This window comes from Vicugna pacos, chromosome 20, assembly GCF_048564905.1.
Source record: "Vicugna pacos chromosome 20, VicPac4, whole genome shotgun sequence".
NCBI classification, from domain to species: Eukaryota; Metazoa; Chordata; class Mammalia; order Artiodactyla; family Camelidae; genus Vicugna; species Vicugna pacos.
The window spans coordinates 43,907,386-43,925,331 of NC_133006.1; the positions used below are offsets into that span (position 1 = coordinate 43,907,386).

The following is a 17,946-nucleotide window of genomic DNA, read 5'->3' on the forward strand; positions in this document are numbered from 1 at the left end:
CTGGGTCTGACACTGCACCTCCTGCCTGCTCGTGCCCCTCCTCCTCTCCACACCAATGCCTCTGACTGCAGCTGCCCCCCTTTTAAAAGGTGGATGCCACAAAGTTACTGCATACCCTGTGGTCTCTCCGCTTCCCAGCAGTGAAAAACCAAGGCTGGCTGCTAGTCCAGCACTGGCCAGGTCTCAGAGGGGCGGGGCCCTTGGGATCCAGAGACTACATGGTCTGCACTTCTCATACGTAGGACTTGCAGGCAGCAGAGCTTAAGAATCATGCCAATGGGTCCTGGGAAGCCTGTGGCCTCCCAACTTCACAAACATCGCAGCTTACAGGTTCCCTGGTGAGGTGCAGAAACCAGTGATTCCAGAAGGGTTGTGGTGTCCGACCTGAACTGCACAAGCAGGTGAGCCTGAGAGCGGAGGCTGGGTCACTGGATGCACAGCACAGCCAGGTTACTGACTTCTTGCCTCTCGGCCTGCACGGCTCAAAATCCAGGCTTCGAGAAAGCTCTCACCCACTCCACGTCATCCTGGGCACTTCTGGACCCGGGGAGTGTGACGTCATAGCTGCAACCTTGGAGGGTCTTCGGGCTCCCACCCCCCCACCCCCAGGTTCTGCCCAAGCCTAATCCCACGGGTCTGGGATGACGGGGAGGGGGGTCTGGAAAGGAGAGCAAGCACGACTCTGGAGGGAGGACAGAGTGAAAGCAGCATCAGAGATGTGCTTGGCCGTGGGGAAGGCAGAGCGGGGCTCCTTCAACCAGGAAACCTAGTCTCTCAAAGAGACACTGGGTGGCCAGTAGCCCCTGAAGCTCTGGGCACTTGAAATGCAGCTGTCCAAGTGGAAATGGGAAGTACTCAATTATTTTGCTTTTTTAAGTATAAAAAGCATACCAGACTTTGAAGGCTTAGTATGAATAAAAGGATGTAAAATATCTTTTTTTTTTAATATTGAGCACATGCTGAATTGATAGTATTTTGGATATATTGGGTTAAATAAACATATTATTAAAATTATCATCACCCGTTTCTTTCTAACTTATTCAATGTGGTTCCTAGGAAATTTAAAATCACACACGTGTGACTTGCATTTGTGGCTCATATTCCATTTCCATGGGACAAGACACGGCAGCTTCTAGGGAGAGGGCGAGCAAGCTGAAGGTCTGGTTTGAGGCACCCTTTACGAGATAAGCCTCCTTTGACGCACACCCGACGGGCAGCGCTGTCTGGCGAAGGACCGGCAAGCAGGGAGCACAGACCTCTGTGGGCCTCCCGCCTCCCTGCAGGCGTCAAGGTCCCATCGGCTCTGATGCCTTCACAGTCCTTTATTTGCTTTTAATATGCCCAAATAATACAGGGGGGAGAAAAGCAACTTACAGGTTTTGAGATGGTGAATCCGCTGCTGGAATGCACAGGTATTTAACCCCCTGTAGAATGATAAAAAATAAAATAAAATGATGATACTTAGTGAAGAAAAACATTTAAAGGAACTATTTACTCAGGTCAAAATAAAAAGTAAAAAGGAGAAGTTTTCCACTCATCTTTTGTTGCCAAGGAACTGGGGAAAACTCTTTAATTAAGGTTCCTGGTTATTTTCCATGACCATGCACACAAACATTCATACTCTAGTTTGCAAACAGCTTGGAGGTTAGAGTGTATCAAAAAAGCAAAACAATTGAGTACTTCCCATTAAGCGTCCACAAGTTCCAAGACTGTTATCTCAGATGCTTGTTCACAAATTCTACTTTTTAACTCTATTGCATTTAAGATCCTGACTGGTCAGAAAGGAAACGCTGACAGTAGAAACAGTAACACGATGACAGGTTATGGGACAGTCAGAGGGTTGGGGGGTTGCAACGCCACTGGTGCGGGACAGGGCCTCACACACAGGAAACAATGTGATTTATTTTGCTTGCTGTTCAGAAGAGTAAAAGTTTGCAAACCAAACTGATATTTTTTTTTTAAAGAATGACCCAATTTCAAAAAATGATCTTCATATAGTTTGCTACAAAATCTATAAAAATGTTTATGTAAATTCATGCTACAAAAATCATGGTAAGTTTGAGTTTTATTAAAACCTTGGTTGCTTCTTCTTTGTAGGGACGTAAAGCACAGTGCAAAAGGTCTTCCATGTTAAGTAAAGATATAAAATCTAGATCGGTCTCAGTGACCTTTGCAAAAGAATATGGTTTCACTAAGACTTAATGAACCACTTTTAAAACTTCCTCTCTTGGTAGCCTAACCTAATAGAACCTGGCCACCATATCATAGATAATTAATGAGGGACACATACCAGAAACTAGAAAAATAACTGACCTAAGAGAGAAAACGAAGGAGAGAAATGTAGGATCGTGGCACAGACAGCCAAGAGTCCCTCAGCAGTCAAAGTCGAAACAACTTGTCTTGCAGAATTATTTGCAACTTTTCCACAGCAGGTCATTAACGTTCTACTGTCAGGGCAGGTGGTCAGAAACCCCTGTGCAGCATCTGCTTGTGCAGTGTGCTGTGAGGAACGGCGTGGTCCTTCCCCACGGCGGAAATCCCACTTTTCAACACAGAAGCTACGTTAAACCAGATTTCTCAACCTCCTCTGCTGCTGGGTGTAGACTCAGGCCTGGTTTCATCAGCTGACACACCTACGAGAGGCGGATTTGAAAACAGGACATGGAAGAGTAAGACAGGTAAAGAGCACCTGTGTGGCAGGTGCAGGTGGCGGACGTGGTGGGAGATCAGGTGGCAGCTGTGTGCTGCGGTCTGGGTGCTGCTCCTGGAGCTTCAGCTGGAAGCCTGTTTCCCCAGCTCCTCCGAGGAGACCACAAGCGCTCAGCTGTCTCTTCACAAAACACCTTCCCGCTGGAGCGGCTCAGAGTGGAATCTGCTGTCTGCATCTAAGACCCAAGCGACACAATTCCCCTTCCTTCCCCACGAGAGGTCAAAACAGAGTTTCCTGCTTAATTCACATGTGTGTATTTTGAGTTTTGGGTCCACCATTACATCCTGCACCACAGGCTCTTCTGAGTCTCGACAAAAATGAGTCCTACTGCCGCTCGCCCGCACAGGGCCACACAGGCCCAGGTGCAGAGGGCGGCTGCTGGCAGGAGGCCGTCGAGCAGCAGAGCTGCCCACCCAGCCTCACTCTGCCGCGCTGCCTGCGCTGCCTTGGGACGCTGCTGGGCGCTTCCAGGGACGCTGCTGGGCGCAGAGTCGCAGCTGCCTGAGGTTCCGAAGCACCTCCAAGCCAGGCAGGCTTCAGAGCCCAGGTTTAAAGGGAAAGAAAGCGTAAAAGGAAACAACACTGTGAAAAGCTGTCTCACTCCGTCCGTCCCGTGCCCGGTGTGGACACGCGCTGCCCCTCACGCGTCCGTGGGGAAATGACTCAACTGCCTTTTCCATCTACTCGTGAGTGAGAGTCAGCCAGGGATCAGGCCCAGAGGCTTGGGAAACGCCTTCCGCCCACACACGCCCCCCACCTTCCCTTGCCTCGTCCTTCCAGGGACCGGGAGGGAGGCTCTCGGGTTCCACTGTCCCTTCCACGCGGGCTGTCGGCGAGAGCAGCGCCAGACGACAGGGTGAAAACGCCTGCTCGCGCTGACGGAGCCCACGTAACCGAACGCCGGCCCGGCCCGCAGGTCGGGAGGAAGGAAACACAAAGAAATGGAGGACAGCCAGAGGGGCGGCTCTCAGTCCTTACGAGCGTCTCCCGTGAACACAGGCCCCGGCAGGAAGCCCCTGCCTTTGTGGTGCCTGACGCACAGGAGCAAACCGGGAGCAGTGCCCGGGGTGTCCCGGTGTCCACGCCCCCAGGGGACCAGGAGGGAGCTGCCGGCCACGTAGGGTCCTCACCCTCCTGAGCTGTGCTGGCGGCAGCAGCTACAGCTTCCCGTCCGTGAGGCATCTAAGGAAGAGCCGAGGGCCTCCCATCCGCACCTCCGCGGATCCCCTACCCAAAGGCAGGCACAGGAAACGTAACAGAGCAACAGCAAAAACCACCTTCCCTGGAGCGATGCCGGGCAGACAGCAGGCACTCACTAATGTCTGCTGAGTGACGAGAACTAGGTGGCACCGACTGACACGGAGGCCACACCAGACCAACACTGCAAAGGGCCCACGCCTCATTCTGGTGACCACAGAACGAGAGAGCTGGGCTGGCAGCCATGCCACGCAAGGCACACGGCACGCGTGCTCTGACAGCAGCCTCCCACCTGCCTCCTCCAACGGGACGCAGCCAGGAAGCGGCTCACCAGAGAACGACAATAAGGAACTATGCAAATTCAGTGAAGAAAGGAGTCAAAACTGTCAAAAAGGTTCAGTTGCTCGCCACCCAAGAACATCTATTTATCTTAGCTTAGTCATTAACAAACACGAAAATGCTTCCCTCTCGGAGGCCACAGACGGCAGAACACGAGGGACCTGAGAAGGGGCTCCAGATGCCTGCACCCTCGCACGGTTCAGTCAATTACTAATTCAGAAAGCAGCGAGAGGGCCTCAAGGCTGCGAGGAGGCCAGACAGGCTTAAAGTAGCCCTGGTGTCACAGGGCTGGGCTCTGCCAACGTTCTAACGTGACGGGGAACGGACTGTTCACCTACTTGGACCCCAACAAGGGCCATTCACCGCTGGAGTTCGTACAGGCAGAGACGAGGGATGAGGTATGTTTAGCTAAATTATGGAAAGTTTAGCAAAAAAAGAAAGAACATCTCATTAGAGGAAAAAACCCTGGAACAAGCTGAAAACTTCGTAAGCAATAAAGACAGCTGCAGTATCTCCACTGCTGTAGAACGTCCTGTGTGGCACTCCTCCGTCATACTCCCTCCAGCATGAAAAGTCCCTCAGACTGGTTACCTCCCTTGAACTAAAATTCTCACTAAGCAAATAAAAACTCAGTACTTCCATGATACTTCAGGAAAGTGACTAGTGGAAAACCTTTAGGAAGCAATAAATGTCAAGTTACAGATCTTCAGTTTGCAGAGCTGGCCCGAGCAGGCGCTGAAGCCCGAGAGCAAGCTCGCTGAGACGGTCGAGGTTTCTAGGAAAAGGAGCGGCGACTGACGGCTTTGGGCTGCCGGACATTCTGCATGGCCTCCCGCGTCCTGTGCTGATGAGCCAGGCACCGGGGGGGGGGGGGGAGAGGCAGATGCGCACGCAGTAATCACAATGCCGAGTGACGCATCAGCGAGCGTGACGTGTGCGGGGAGAACGTCAGGGAAACACAGGAAAGAAGTGAGAGCGGGCGAGGCCCCCAGGGCAGCTCTGCGAGGGCGCCTGTGCCAGGCTCTGGAAGAAGCCATCGGCACTTCTTGGCTGAGAAGAAAGTGTATTCCAGAGGTTTTTCCTGAAGAAAGGTGAAAGCTTTCTACGTGCGTGTTCTCAAAAGTCGTAACATTTTTCAGTTTTCTGTTTCAACACCACCAAAAGCACAGTTTCTGCCTTTCTTTGGGCCTGAAACCAGATCACACTCAGATGATGCGACGGCAAGTACTTGAAAAGCAGGGCCAAGATTCTGATTTCAGGACCAGTAAAAGGCTCAAACTCTCGTTTGTTTCAAGTACAATTTCTAAAATTCGCTGCTCTTTTCTTTCTGAAACAGCACAAGTAAGAGTCTCCTGAAGAACTCAGCTGACATGCTGCCTTCCAGAGAGAGCCCTTCAGAGTCTGTCTGCTCTCTCCCAGTGCAGCCAGCGAGGACCAGCCAGAAAATCACCCCACTTTCTGCAGGGCAGGAGAGGGAGTCCCCTGGGGGGCCTGAATTGGAAAATGCAAGCAACAGCGACACAGTTAGGAGCCCTGGTTTCTCACCTATCCCACTCAGGGCCCGGAGCAACCAAGGTGCACACGAGGGCCCCCCGCAGAGACGGCGCTGGTGCTTGGACAAGCACGACTCTGCAGCCCCGCACGCCCCTCACCGCCTGACGTCACACGCCCACCCACGGGCTGAGAAAGGACGGCCAGGACCCCGAGAAGAGCTAACGTCACCACATTCCCAACAACCTCGGACTCCAGAAAAGAAACATAAAATTAAAAAAACTAAATTTGAACTGTCTGATCAGAAGCAAGATCACAGTTTATACACTAAGAAGAAAAAGTCTTTCCCACTTGAGACAGTCACTCTCTCCACGCCCTCTTTGTCATAAAACAGACATAACATAAAATTTACCATTTTAACCATTTTTAAGTGTTCAGCTCACAGGCATTAAATATATTTACATTTTCATCTTCGAGAATGGAAACTAGGTCCCCATTAGACACTAACTCCCGCCCTCCCCCAGCGCCTGGCAACCTCCATTCTACCTTCTGTCCCTGAATTTGACAACTTCCACACTTTCATACAAACCTAAAGGAAGGTAAACTCTGAAAAAATTAGTCTGGCCACACTTTTGAAGGCCACAGACCCAACAGATGGCAATGGCTGACTTGAAACTGCTTTGGGACGAATGTGCCGGCATGACAACCTGACCCCCCGGCATGAGACCCCCTGCGCCGCGTCTCACCCCAGAGAAAGCGAGTGAAGGTGTCCACGTAGTTACGAACGTGGCACACACATTGTAATTACTATTTCTCCTCAGTTTAAGAGCTTCCACACAGCCAGTAACATTTCCAAGGGGAAAAAGCATGAAACAAAAGTACGTCCACGGAGAAATCACATCTGGAAAAACGCATGTGTGGCTGTGGACTAAGAACCGGAAATCAGCATGAAACACAAAAGCAGGGAGGTTCAGGAGTGAGGCTCTGCCAGCTCTCTTTTGCACCATAACAAAATCTCCAAGAACGACTGTGTGAAGTCATGGGAGAGAAACATAGCCCTTCGGCTGAGCCACACAAAACCCGTCAGGTCTAAACTCTGAAGTGCAGATGCATTTTCTTAACGTGCCCATTTGCCGCTGATTCTTCCTGCACCCGCTAAATTTAGGAGACACCGCCACAAATAACAACTTCCAAGAACCCTGCGGTGCTCAATGGGGTGGGGGGGGTGCAAAGGTCAGAGCGGAGGGACAAGATTGAGCCCTTGGTTTGATTTTGTGAGAAAAAAATGCAAATGAGAGCCCGCTAGCACCTGCTGGCTTCTTTCAGGTTAGTCAAAAAATGACATCCATCTGACTTGTCAGGTCAGCAGGTGGAGAACCCAAATGCTTATTTTGGCTCAAACTACTTTTGCCAAAGTGGGCACAGTCAGCATGCCGGCCTTCTCGGGCCACGGGGCGGCAGCCAGGCACCACCCGCTCCAGCCCACCGCCCACTCCCCTTCCTTCCATTTCCACTGCCTGGGGGCCGGCTGCGTGCCTGACACGGCTCACAAACACTGGCCAGTTGCAGCGATCTCCCCAAACCAGGCAGTTCCACAGCGCGGCCTGGCGCGCGGCTATGCTGCACCACACGTCAAGACTCAGTGCCCAGAAACCACCGTCCTGAGGAACCAGCGTAGGTGGGCACCTCAGGAGCACCGCACAGATCCTGCTCGTGAGAGGTACAAAGGCAGACTTTTATCTGATCCTGCCTCTCAGCTACTGAAACCCGTCCCATCTGCAGAGTAAAGAAGACCCTCTCCGAAGTCCTTCGGCTCCCCTCCCCAGCTCCCCGAGCCCCAGGTGCCCTGGCTGCCTGCGTCTCCCTCGAAGCCCTGCACCCTCCTGCCCACCCCGCCCCGGGGCACTCTTCCCCCCTTCAGGAGTCCTCTGGCGACGCCGGCTGCTCCTCTGACTGCCCACCAGACCCGGCACCGGGGCCCCAGCACAAGCGACACAAGTGCTGGGGAACGGCCAGCCTCTCCCGTGGGCCCCAAGGCCTTCCATGCTGAGGGCCCGTCTTAGTCATCTTTCCTCAGCATCCCAGCACCTCTCTTCAGAGACTAGCGATGAATGGTCGCTACGTGAAGGAAGGGAGACCCGTTTCTAGAATCTTGAGTTCCAGCGTGCCCAAGAGCACCGTGCCCAGCCGGCAGAGGCCCCTGCGGTTCGGCAGGCCAGGCCGAGCAGTCTTAAACAGCAACACCTCCACTTGCAGTTCACTCCAGGCTCTAAACTGTCTCAGCAGGAGGCTGTGCTGGTCTCACTAGCAGTGGAAAATTACCACTAAGGTGGAGGTAGGCCAGATGCTCAGAAGTTTTTCAGGACTGCCTGCACTGGGGACCCCCAAGCTTCAGGCCCAGCACAGGCTCCTGGCATGTGCAGCCCAGCTGTGCTCCCTGTCACCTGCCGTGAGACAGAGGTGACAGACTGAAGCCCCTGTCCACCTGCATGGCGCCTGCAGCCCCTTTCACAGCAGAGTGCTGCCTCGAACCTTTAGGGCCAAGGGCCGAACCTACTCCCCACCTGGCCCTTGACAGGTGCGCTGAGCCCTGGTCGGACAGCGGCGCTTCGCAGAGTCGGTCTGATGGCCTGGAGCTCGCCAGCACACCACACGTCCCACTTCTCTCCGCGTGTCGGAGATGTCTGAGACAGCCTGGGATCGCTGGGTTCCAGACCAGGCCTCCTGCCCAGCTCCCTTCCTCACCCCGACGAGAGAGGGACAAGTGAATTTCCCTCTTTCCCAGGACTTTTTCAAACAAGGAGATTAGATGCGACCTGTGAAACACTGAGCAGCTGGAGGGCCTGATAAAGGGCCAGCACAGACCAGGCTGTGTGGGCGCCTGGAGGGCCACGCTCCCGCCTGGTCTGCCACTCGCCTGGGCCCCGCCCTCACCCTCCAGGCAGGAAGGGCCGCTCACTCGTAAATCCAGCTCCCTTCTCGAGAGCGCAGCCTTGTCTGGCACGACACGGTGGCCCCTTCTGCAGGTTACTGAGCAGGTGGGCCTCAGACTCTCGCTTACAGTGGAGTGAGACCCCTGCAGGGCTTGGGCACCTGAGAAGCTCTCTGAGCAGCGTGCCCGGTTCCTCAGGACCCGACGCCGCATCCTCCACGCGGGACCAGACCGAACACTGACTCAGAGCTGGACGCTTCTTCCTGGGAAGCTGGCCAGTCCTGCGTGGGTGGGGTCGGGGTCGGGTCAGGGTCAGGACACACAAAGGCGGGATGTGGTAAAGGCCCGTACGTGAGCCGCACAAGAAGGGCACGAGCTGAGGGCAGCGGGAAAGCGCGGGGGCAGGAGTGGAGGGAGCAGACAGAGGCTGTGAAGGAAGCGTGTTCTCCACGGGCCAGGTGAGCGGCTGGTCAGAGATCGCACCGGATGTGCCTGGCTCATAGGTCACTTGTGAACCATGGTCTGGGTGCCAACCCCCACGTATGACAGGAGAGGGGCGTTTTCCTTGCGCTGCTCTGCTTGTGGGCTAGTCAGGGTCCCGGGCCTCCCTTGGAGGGGCAACACTTCACCAAGCTCTCCCTCCCCGACAGCTGCTGCTGAACGCAAGCTGAGGGCTATTTTTATTTTGACAGCTGCATCCTCTCGCAAGAGGCACAGAAGGAAGAGCCCCTGTGGGGAGGTCAGCGGTCCCTCGCTCTGGGGGGGGGTGCCTGGTGGAGCAGTCCCTGCGGCACCGCTGGGGACGCAGCAGCAGGACAGGCTCCCATCAGAGCCGCTGGGAAGCCCTGGGCTCAGGAGCACCAGGGAGACGAGGCAAACCTTTGGGAACGCTGTTCCTGCTCCGCCAGCCAGGGCTCAGGGGCTCTGCCATGCGGTCTGAACTAACAGTCTCTCGGGGCAGATCTGGGAGCGTCTTCCCCTGGAGGCTGTGGGGCTGGTCTCTCGGACAACGGCTTTCACCGAACAGGGAAATTCCAGTCGGACCAGCCCCCCCCCCACCAGGCCACGACGAGTACCATCCAGAATGGCCTCTAACTGCCCTGGTCGGGAACAGTTTCCAAGACCAGAGGGCTCAAGCCAAGGTCTGGGCACCACTCTGTGTCCGAGATGCTCCGAGTGATCACGCCACGTGGGGAAGCCGTCCCTCTGCAGCCGTTTGGATGACGAGGGGGAGGCCTCTCCTTCCTCTGCTCTGCATGCACAACCTTCCCTTAACTGGAAAACGCCTGGGAAGCAAACACCACGTCCACAGTTGGCCCTCAGAAGGAGGCTCCCTCTCAGACTCCAGGTGCGTCTGCCTCCTCACCTCTGCCCGGGGCTGCAGCAGCCATGGCCCAGCCCCGACCTTCACCTCCCTCCACTCGAGACCCCCTGGAAGAGAGGGCAGAGCTGGCCGGAGGTGCCCTGCTCAGTCATGAGTGTTGGAACACCTGTGCTGGCCGTGGTGAAGACTGAAAGGAGAGAAAGGGGCTCTCAATCCAGACCTGGGGCCGGACACCCACCTCTGCCCCGCCTCACACAGAGATGTCCCAGGGCTCAGACCCGAGGGGGAAGCACTTCCAGGGATGTGGGCCCGACCTCAGCTGCGCCACTGCCCCACCCCCAGCTTGTGAAGTCAGGTTGGGGCGCTCCCTTGCAGGTGTGGCAGGCACGGGGTCCACCTGCAGCGCCTACCAGGTACTGAGTTATTAGGAGCACCTAAAAATGGCAAATTTGCGTAAACCAGGCTACATTTAAATGGCTAAATTTTCCTGTGGCTAAAAACAACAACAGTGCCAGTAGAGTCGTTTAACTCTGCTTTAGGTTTTAACCAACTAACCACCTTTAGCTTCTCATTCAAATTGGTGACTGCAGACTCCAAGGCCATTCACCCAAGGAGCCTGCAACCCCTCCAGTGCCCGTGGGCCAGACACCCGTCACCAGTGGGGTCCCTGCTGGCCTATAGCCACACGCTGTGCTGTCCTGACCTGGGACCAGAAACACATCTACTCTTCCTTGTGGTTCCTGCAAACAAGGCTCCTCTTCCCTTTTAAACTCCTTAGCAAAACTGCATCCCCCGCTGAAGCCTTCCCGGTTTGCTCCTATGCCTCTCCCCCTTTCCAGGATCCACAGGACCCAACACACTCACGCACAAGAGCCTCCTCGTTCAGGGCTGATGGCCAGAGGACTGCACGGACCCCGAGCCCCTCCCCTCCAACTCCTCTGCATCCTGCGGTGCCGCTGCAGGACCACTTTGTGGAAGTGACTCTTCCGATTACAGAAAAAAAAACCCAGTTCAGTCCCTCACAATTTCTGCCCAGGATTACTGCAAGAGCTCCCCAGCAGTCTCCTTGGTGCCCCCTCCCTCACTCCATCCCATCCCCCAGTCGGCACCCTGGAAAAGGAACCTGAGCGTGTCACCTGGCTGTTCGTGAACCTTTGCTGAGTCTCTGCTTCACACGAGGGCAAGCTCGGACTCCCCGCCTTGGCGAGCAGAACCTAGTCTTCCCTGAGCCTCCTCGCCCAGCCCAGCTCCCTGCAGACCTGCTCTGCAGAGCCTCACCCGGCGGGGCTCGCCCTGCGCTGTGTACGGCCGGTGCCTCTGACACCCCGTGCCCCCACTTCCGCTCCAGCTGCCCTTTTGTGCCACCGCTCCCCAGCAAGCCCTGCCATCCTTCAGGGTCACTCCACGGGGTCGACTCCTTGGCGAGGCCTGGCTGACCCCACGGGGCTGGCCACTTTCTCCTGGGCGCCCCGGGCCCCCCGCCCTGCCACGCATTCACAGCTCTGAACCGCTGCAAGGGTCTCGTGCCTGCCTCCTCCCGAGCTGGGCCACCTCTTGCTTCTCTTTGTGTTTTGTCCCCAGTCCCTCCTGCAAGGTGGGCACTCAATTAACATCTGCTGAAGCTGAAGGAATAACTCCCAACTTAGCCAAAAGGAGAACTGAAGGTGGCACCACCCTCACCCCGCGCTGCTGGCCACCCTCTTTGCTACACCCAGCCCCATCCACATGTCCTGCGGCCCAGGGCTTATTTCCCCGTTCCCAAGCGGCCCGGAAGGGCTGGTCCGACGTGAGACAACCCCCTCCATACACACCCACACACACACACGCTGCACCAGACATGGGCTGGTCCGACGTGAGACAACCCCCTCCACACACACACACACACACACACACACACACACACACACGCTGCACCAGACATGCCTCCCTGCTCCTCTCCACCTATCTCCCCACCCCCGGCCCCGGGGCACGGGGATCCTGTCCAAACTGGCGCGTGCTTCAGCACTTACGGCACTGTTGTACAGCGTGTCAGTGCGCACTGCCCCTCCAGCTGGAGCAGAGGGGCCAGGCCACATGCCACAAGCTTCTCCCGGGATCTTGGCTTGGAAACCCTGGCGGGTCTTGCCACTGGCTTGCTCCCCGTGGAGGACTGAGAGGGGCCGGACTGGGAAAGCCCGCCCAGGAGCAGCGCTCAGCACGTGTGCGCAGCGCTTCACCACGCGGGGGGGGGGGGGGGCGGTCCGGAGAAGAGGGGCGAGGTGGGGCTCAGCAGGAGATGCTCCAGAACTGGGGCCTGGCTTTGAGCAGAAGCCCAGGAAGAAGAGCGCTCTGGAAAAGTCTTCACCTGCACGGAGAGGCTGGTCGGTAAGCGTGAGGACCAGAGAGACATGCAGGGAGCTCTCGAGGGCCAGGCCACAGGGAGCCTGACACAGGGCTCCTCCACCTAGAGACAAAGAGCGACTGCCTTCTCCTCTGGGCCCAGTGCAGTCCTGGAGGGTCTCAGGCTCTCTGTCCAGCCGTGCTGGAGTCTGGCTTCAGAGCCAGGTGGAGCTGCCTGCCGTCTTTGTATTTGACTGCCCACACAGGGAACTCACACGCAGCTGGATTCAAGAAAGAGCGATTACTAGACAGTTTTCGACACCTACCATAATCATTTCTATTTGAGTCATTTCTATTTAAGTCTGGGGTTGGCTTCAAACAAATTTACCTCAACGCATGAAAGCTGCAAGCCTTGGGTACAGTAGGTGCCACCGATATTCGGGTTGCGTCAAAGACTTTACTAGAGAGGTGGAAACAACTGTCAACCCGAAAACTGCTCCAGGTCAAACAATGATTTGTTTTCAAAGGCCCCGGATCTCATGAGCAGTCACGACAGCGTGGACTTTTCTGTAAGGCCAGTGCGGCAACCGACCTCGCCCTCACTGGAAACAGGGGCCAATCCCAGCAGGAGTCCCACCACCGCTTCACGCTGCAGCTGGGATCTGTGAACCCCAGAGAAGGATACAAACTCATTCAACGGAAACAGCCCAGCAGAAGCAGAACATAACTGATACTGAGCATGCACACAGTTGGAAAGTGTTCAAGGGGTGCCTTCTCCCTCAAAGGTTACGACGACTGACAGAGGAGCTCTGTGCCCACTGACTGTGGCCGACAGCACACGGCACTTCTGGTGTCACACGTCCAACACAGGTCCACGGGAAATGCTGCTACCAAGCACCGGACTCATCGCAGCCAAGCCTGAGCACCCCAGTGCAACCTGCCCGTCACTTCCACAGACGCCGAGCGCGGCCACCTGCCCGCCCTCTCTCCCTACCTTCTTCACTCAAGAAGATACTATGAAGATGCTCCCACTGTAGAAAATAAATAGAGAAAAAAGTGAAACTCCTCCTTCCCGCCCTCTCCCCGCATCCTCCTCCTCTTCCCCGCTCAGGAGTCTGGCACGGCCCTTTCGGACCCTCCCCCTGTGCGTTATGCACTCAGACATGTGCACACAGAGACGCACAGCTGACGTGCAACTTCACAGACACGGGATCACACTGCGGATATCACTCTGCAACTCGCTTCTTTTGCTGAGCGATTCTCCTTCTCCCGTGCACACATCTGATCCTTCCTCTTCTTTCTGAACCGCTGCAGGGAATTTCTCAATATGGATGTATCACAACTGACCAGTACCCTTCTGCTGAATGTGTGGGTTGGCTCAATTTTTTGCATTCCAAACACAGCAGCAGTGAACATCCTTGCCCACACTTGTGTGTGTGGGACAATTATCTTCCTTGTGCCAGGGGAAATGTGGCTGAGAGCTCCTGTGACTTGAAGGTCACAGACAGAAGGGGCCCCAGGGTCCTGAGAGCAGAGCACTGGCACATCTCCAGATGGCAGAAAGGCAGGACCAGGGGTGACATGCCCCAGGTCTGCCTGCAAAGCCTCCAGAGGAGGACACAGGTAAGAAGGGTCTCCCTCTTGAGGCAGAACAGAATCCCGGGGCTTCGAAGGTTCTCTCAGCCTCTTGTGATCTGGCTAGAAGCTCCCTGAAATCTGAGACAATGTCTCAGCTAACTCTGCCTCCACCTCAAGCGTGCTGCCTTGGCTGCGCAAGTCTTCTTCTAACTGATCACCCACTGTCTGTGTCCTAGGTCATGCTGTCCTCCTTGCAGGACCAAGCTTCTACTGCAGATCAAAGGGCCACGGGGAGATCAAAAGGTCGCGTGGTTGCAGTAACTTAGCAGGAGGTAATGCTGAACTAGAGGCCACGTCCACTCTGCAGGGCAGGACCCCTGCACCTCGCTGACGGGGAGACGCAGAGGGCGGCTGTGCTGCGTTAGCCAGACCTCTGGCCTCACACGTCACTGGTGATCAGTACATCGCTCTTGACGCTGCTTTTCTTTCATGCCATGAAGGGAGCCACAAGTGACCCAGGACATGACTTCCAGTTGGGAGTGGAGCGGAAATGTTCTGGGCCACGGGTTCAACAGCAGGCTCCCAGAGGGGCCCCGAGAATCAGACCCAGGCTGAGCGCTGGAGACACCAAAGAGCTCCAAAGTGGTGCCTGCCTGCCGTGGCCTGAGACCAGCTCAGGAGCCTGGACAGAGGCAGTGAGGCTGCAGACCATCGAGCAGAGGTCACAAGCCCACTGGATGACCCCCCACAGTCTGTCACAGAGCACACGCAATTCACGACCCAACAAAGAGCACAAACCACATGTTACAGAAAAAGGGAAGGAGTCCTGAGGTTGGTGGGTACAGCAAGTGTCCTTGTCAGAAGAAGAGCTGGGCTGAGCTTTGAAGGAGGCTGGACCTGGGTGGGCAAGAGGAGGGAGGAAGAAAGAAGCGGACAGAGGAGCACAGTTTCACCCTTTGGGTTTGGCTTCTCTGACACCTGGGAAGCCAACAGAACTTCTGAGGGTGAGAAATGGGGTGGGTGACCAGACAGACACGCGGCAGTGGACCGAGGTCCTTCCAGGAGCCCCTCGGTCTCAGCAGACCGGACCTGTCCTGGGGTATTCACCGGCATGTCTGTCTGTGCAGACACACAGACAACAGTGAGAACCAGCACCAGGAGCAGCAGACACCGACACATAAAACTAACAAAACTGAACTTGGAGCCTGGATGCCTTAAAAAAGACCTTCAGTGTTTAAGAAAATAGAAACTGAATCAGCAGAATAAATAATGACTGATGAAAACATCCTTTTCTTAAAAATAAAAGCAAAAGCTTAAAAAGTTCTAATGTGAAAGTCACAGCTTAAAATGGGGAGAAGACCCAAGCCAGACTCGAGCTCAGACACCTGCCTGCACACACACGACACTCTGCCCCGAGTGTATGTGTGTCAACTCTTTTCTTCTTCTAAATCACTTAAAAGTCAAATCCCTGTGTGGCTGGCCCAGTGAAGGAATGGGAATACTTTTTAAAGCATTTTTGTTAATAGTGAAACAGGTTTGTTTCTTGCAGGTACTCTTGTTAAATGCCCAACAACGGAACACGTGAAAAATGAAACAAACTCTGAAATTTTTACATCAGGAAGGTAGAGTTCTGTTTATTTCTTCAGGGGAAGGGAGAAACCTTTCGTTGCTCAATATGACTACAAACAACACAGGGTTTCTGATTTGAAAAAGCACCACCTTTGTGACAGGAGTTTTCACCACGGCTCAAGTCTGGAGCAACCAGTCGGCGCCGAAGACACAGATCACAAATGGGGAACACCTTCAGCAGACTCATGTGATGTCCCCCGCCCAGTCCTCACCGTGGCATCAGAGGGAGGAGCTTTCCCCCCCCAAATGTTGTAATTACAGATTTGGGCTAAATTCCTATTTGAAATGCATGCGTGTGCAAAGGTTTCTCCCCCAGGCTCTGCCACTTGCTAGCAGGTGACGTAAGGGAACCTCCGGGTCTGGCTGTGCCGCCTAGCTGGCCGGGCCCCCAGGGTTCCTGGGGTCACGTGGGGCTGGTGTGACCCCGTGGAGTCGGGGCCCCCCTAAAAGTCAGGTCTTGGTCCTCTGCCACCTCCTTCTGGCTGGAACGGCTCCAATCAGATTTTCCAAATTCCCAGTTACCTCCACAGACCTGGCACTGCAGACTGTCCAGACCCACCTGGCAGAGGAGGAAGCCCTATTCCCTGAGTGATTCCTGCCCTGAGCCTGAGCCCTTCTCCCACTGGACTATAATTACTATCAACATGTACAAAATAGCCAGAATAGGTATCTTGTTTACACACTGACGGCTTCTTCCTGGCAGACACAGGGATGCATTCACTTTACGGCCAGCACCTGTCCCAGGGCCTGGCCTGTGGGAGGAGCTCAAAAATGAGTGAATGATCAACTCCCTGCTTTCAGACGGGAGAGCTGTCTGGACAGGGGGCTTGATGGTGCAAGGAAGGCATTCACAGCAAATAAATCAAAATAAAAGCATTGCTAATTAAAAGTAAAGATGAGCAAGACCCATGCTGATGATGGCACAGGGAGGCAGGGATTTTGATACACTGTCAGATACAAACAGCACCTTTCCAAAGTGGATGTGCCAACATCTACCGATCCTGCTACCAAATCAGAAGCATCAGTCATGCGAGGAAAGGACCAAGGCAGTGAAGCATGCTGGGAAAATCTCTGCCTTGAAAGGGAGATCTAGGTTTCCATCAAAACCAGCTGTGGGATCATGGGAATCCCCTCACGTCTCTGAGGTTCAGCTTCCTGGCCACACAGTGAAGGGGGTAGGCGGGTGAACTCCAGGACGCCGTGCAGCTGGGATTTCTACGTCAAACAAAGAGCAGCAGGCGTGGAAACGGGGCCAGAGCTCCTCGGGATCTCAGGTGCTAGTTTAGGGCTGACTCGGTGAGTACGAAGCCTCCTATGTTTCTGCAGTCCCTAAGACTCTATTCTGGAAGATCTAACCCTCAGATGCTCTTCTGAAGAGACAGCAGTTGGAGGCTTGGGCCTGTTTCCCTCCACCGACACCTTGCCCCAGGGTTCCGAGGACAAACAGACCTTGTCTCGTCCACCGAAGAAGAACCTGTGCTGTCTTGCACAGCAGCAGGGCCCACAGAACTCCCACGCGGATGTGACGGGACTGAATCCTTTCAGTCTGAGGCAGTCACTGCCTCCCCACTTCCAGCCCAGCCCCGCCCAGCCCCGGGCTGCCCGGATAAAGCGAGGGGCCATTCGATAAATGCGCATGGCTTCGAAGACCTCAGAGAGGGAAGGAGGTCCCAGCTCTCTCCTCTCCCATCCCTTAGCCCCCCACCCTTCACGAGGGACCCCTCATCAGGCTGGCTGCTCAGCCCTGTGCATGATCTACCCTCTCACCTTCATCCCAACCCCATTTCCCTCCAAGGACCAGGGCCAGCATAACATGGAGCTGCTGAAAGATAAAATCCATCCATTAATTCCCTACCAACTCCAAACAAATAACTTCCCTGAGTCATCTCGGGCTGACTGAAATTAAGGCTTCTAGAACTGAATTTGAAATTTAAGAGAGACACCTGCCTTTACGCAGCAGGCAGAGGGCTCAACAAAGGTCCGGAGCTTCTGGGCCTCTGGTGAGCTCCCTCTGCTCCGATCACTTACGGTGAACGTGCCAGTTCACATAACTTTTCGTGCCTCAGTTTCCTCCGCTCATGTAATCAGAGAAAACCTACTGTTTTAATTTTTAAGTAAGAATATATTCCTGAATTAGTTGTAAAGTTAAAAATAAATTATGAGGGGCAATGTTAAGGTACGTCATGCTACAGAACGGTGGTCTAACCCTCAATAAATGTGAGATCACAGGAAAGTACTTATTATTAAGCAAGATAATAATAGCACACAAAGACTGAAGCAGATTGTCGCCAAGTAAATGCAGTCCCATGGGGAATAAAAAGGGACATGTGGCGTGTCACTGATGGGGGGACATAGTTTACCCAGAGTCCTGAGGTTTTTACTCAAACAGTGACCTCCTTACACTGGGTCACAACCGCATCTGTTTTA

At 54.7% G+C, this 17,946-nt stretch overlaps 1 protein-coding gene across 6 annotated transcripts in view; it reads right to left on the minus strand.

Annotated features, from left to right (window-relative positions):
* The window catches only part of DUSP22 (dual specificity phosphatase 22), a 52,566-nt gene that overhangs the window by 13,937 nt on the left and 20,683 nt on the right, over window positions 1-17,946 (minus strand). For all 6 annotated transcript variants that reach the window (XM_072945800.1, XM_072945805.1, XM_072945799.1 and 3 more), the window contains one exon: window positions 1,375-1,424. In XM_072945800.1, coding sequence (XP_072801901.1) covers window positions 1,375-1,424 — 50 coding nt within the window. The remainder of the gene's footprint in view (window positions 1-1,374; window positions 1,425-17,946) is intronic.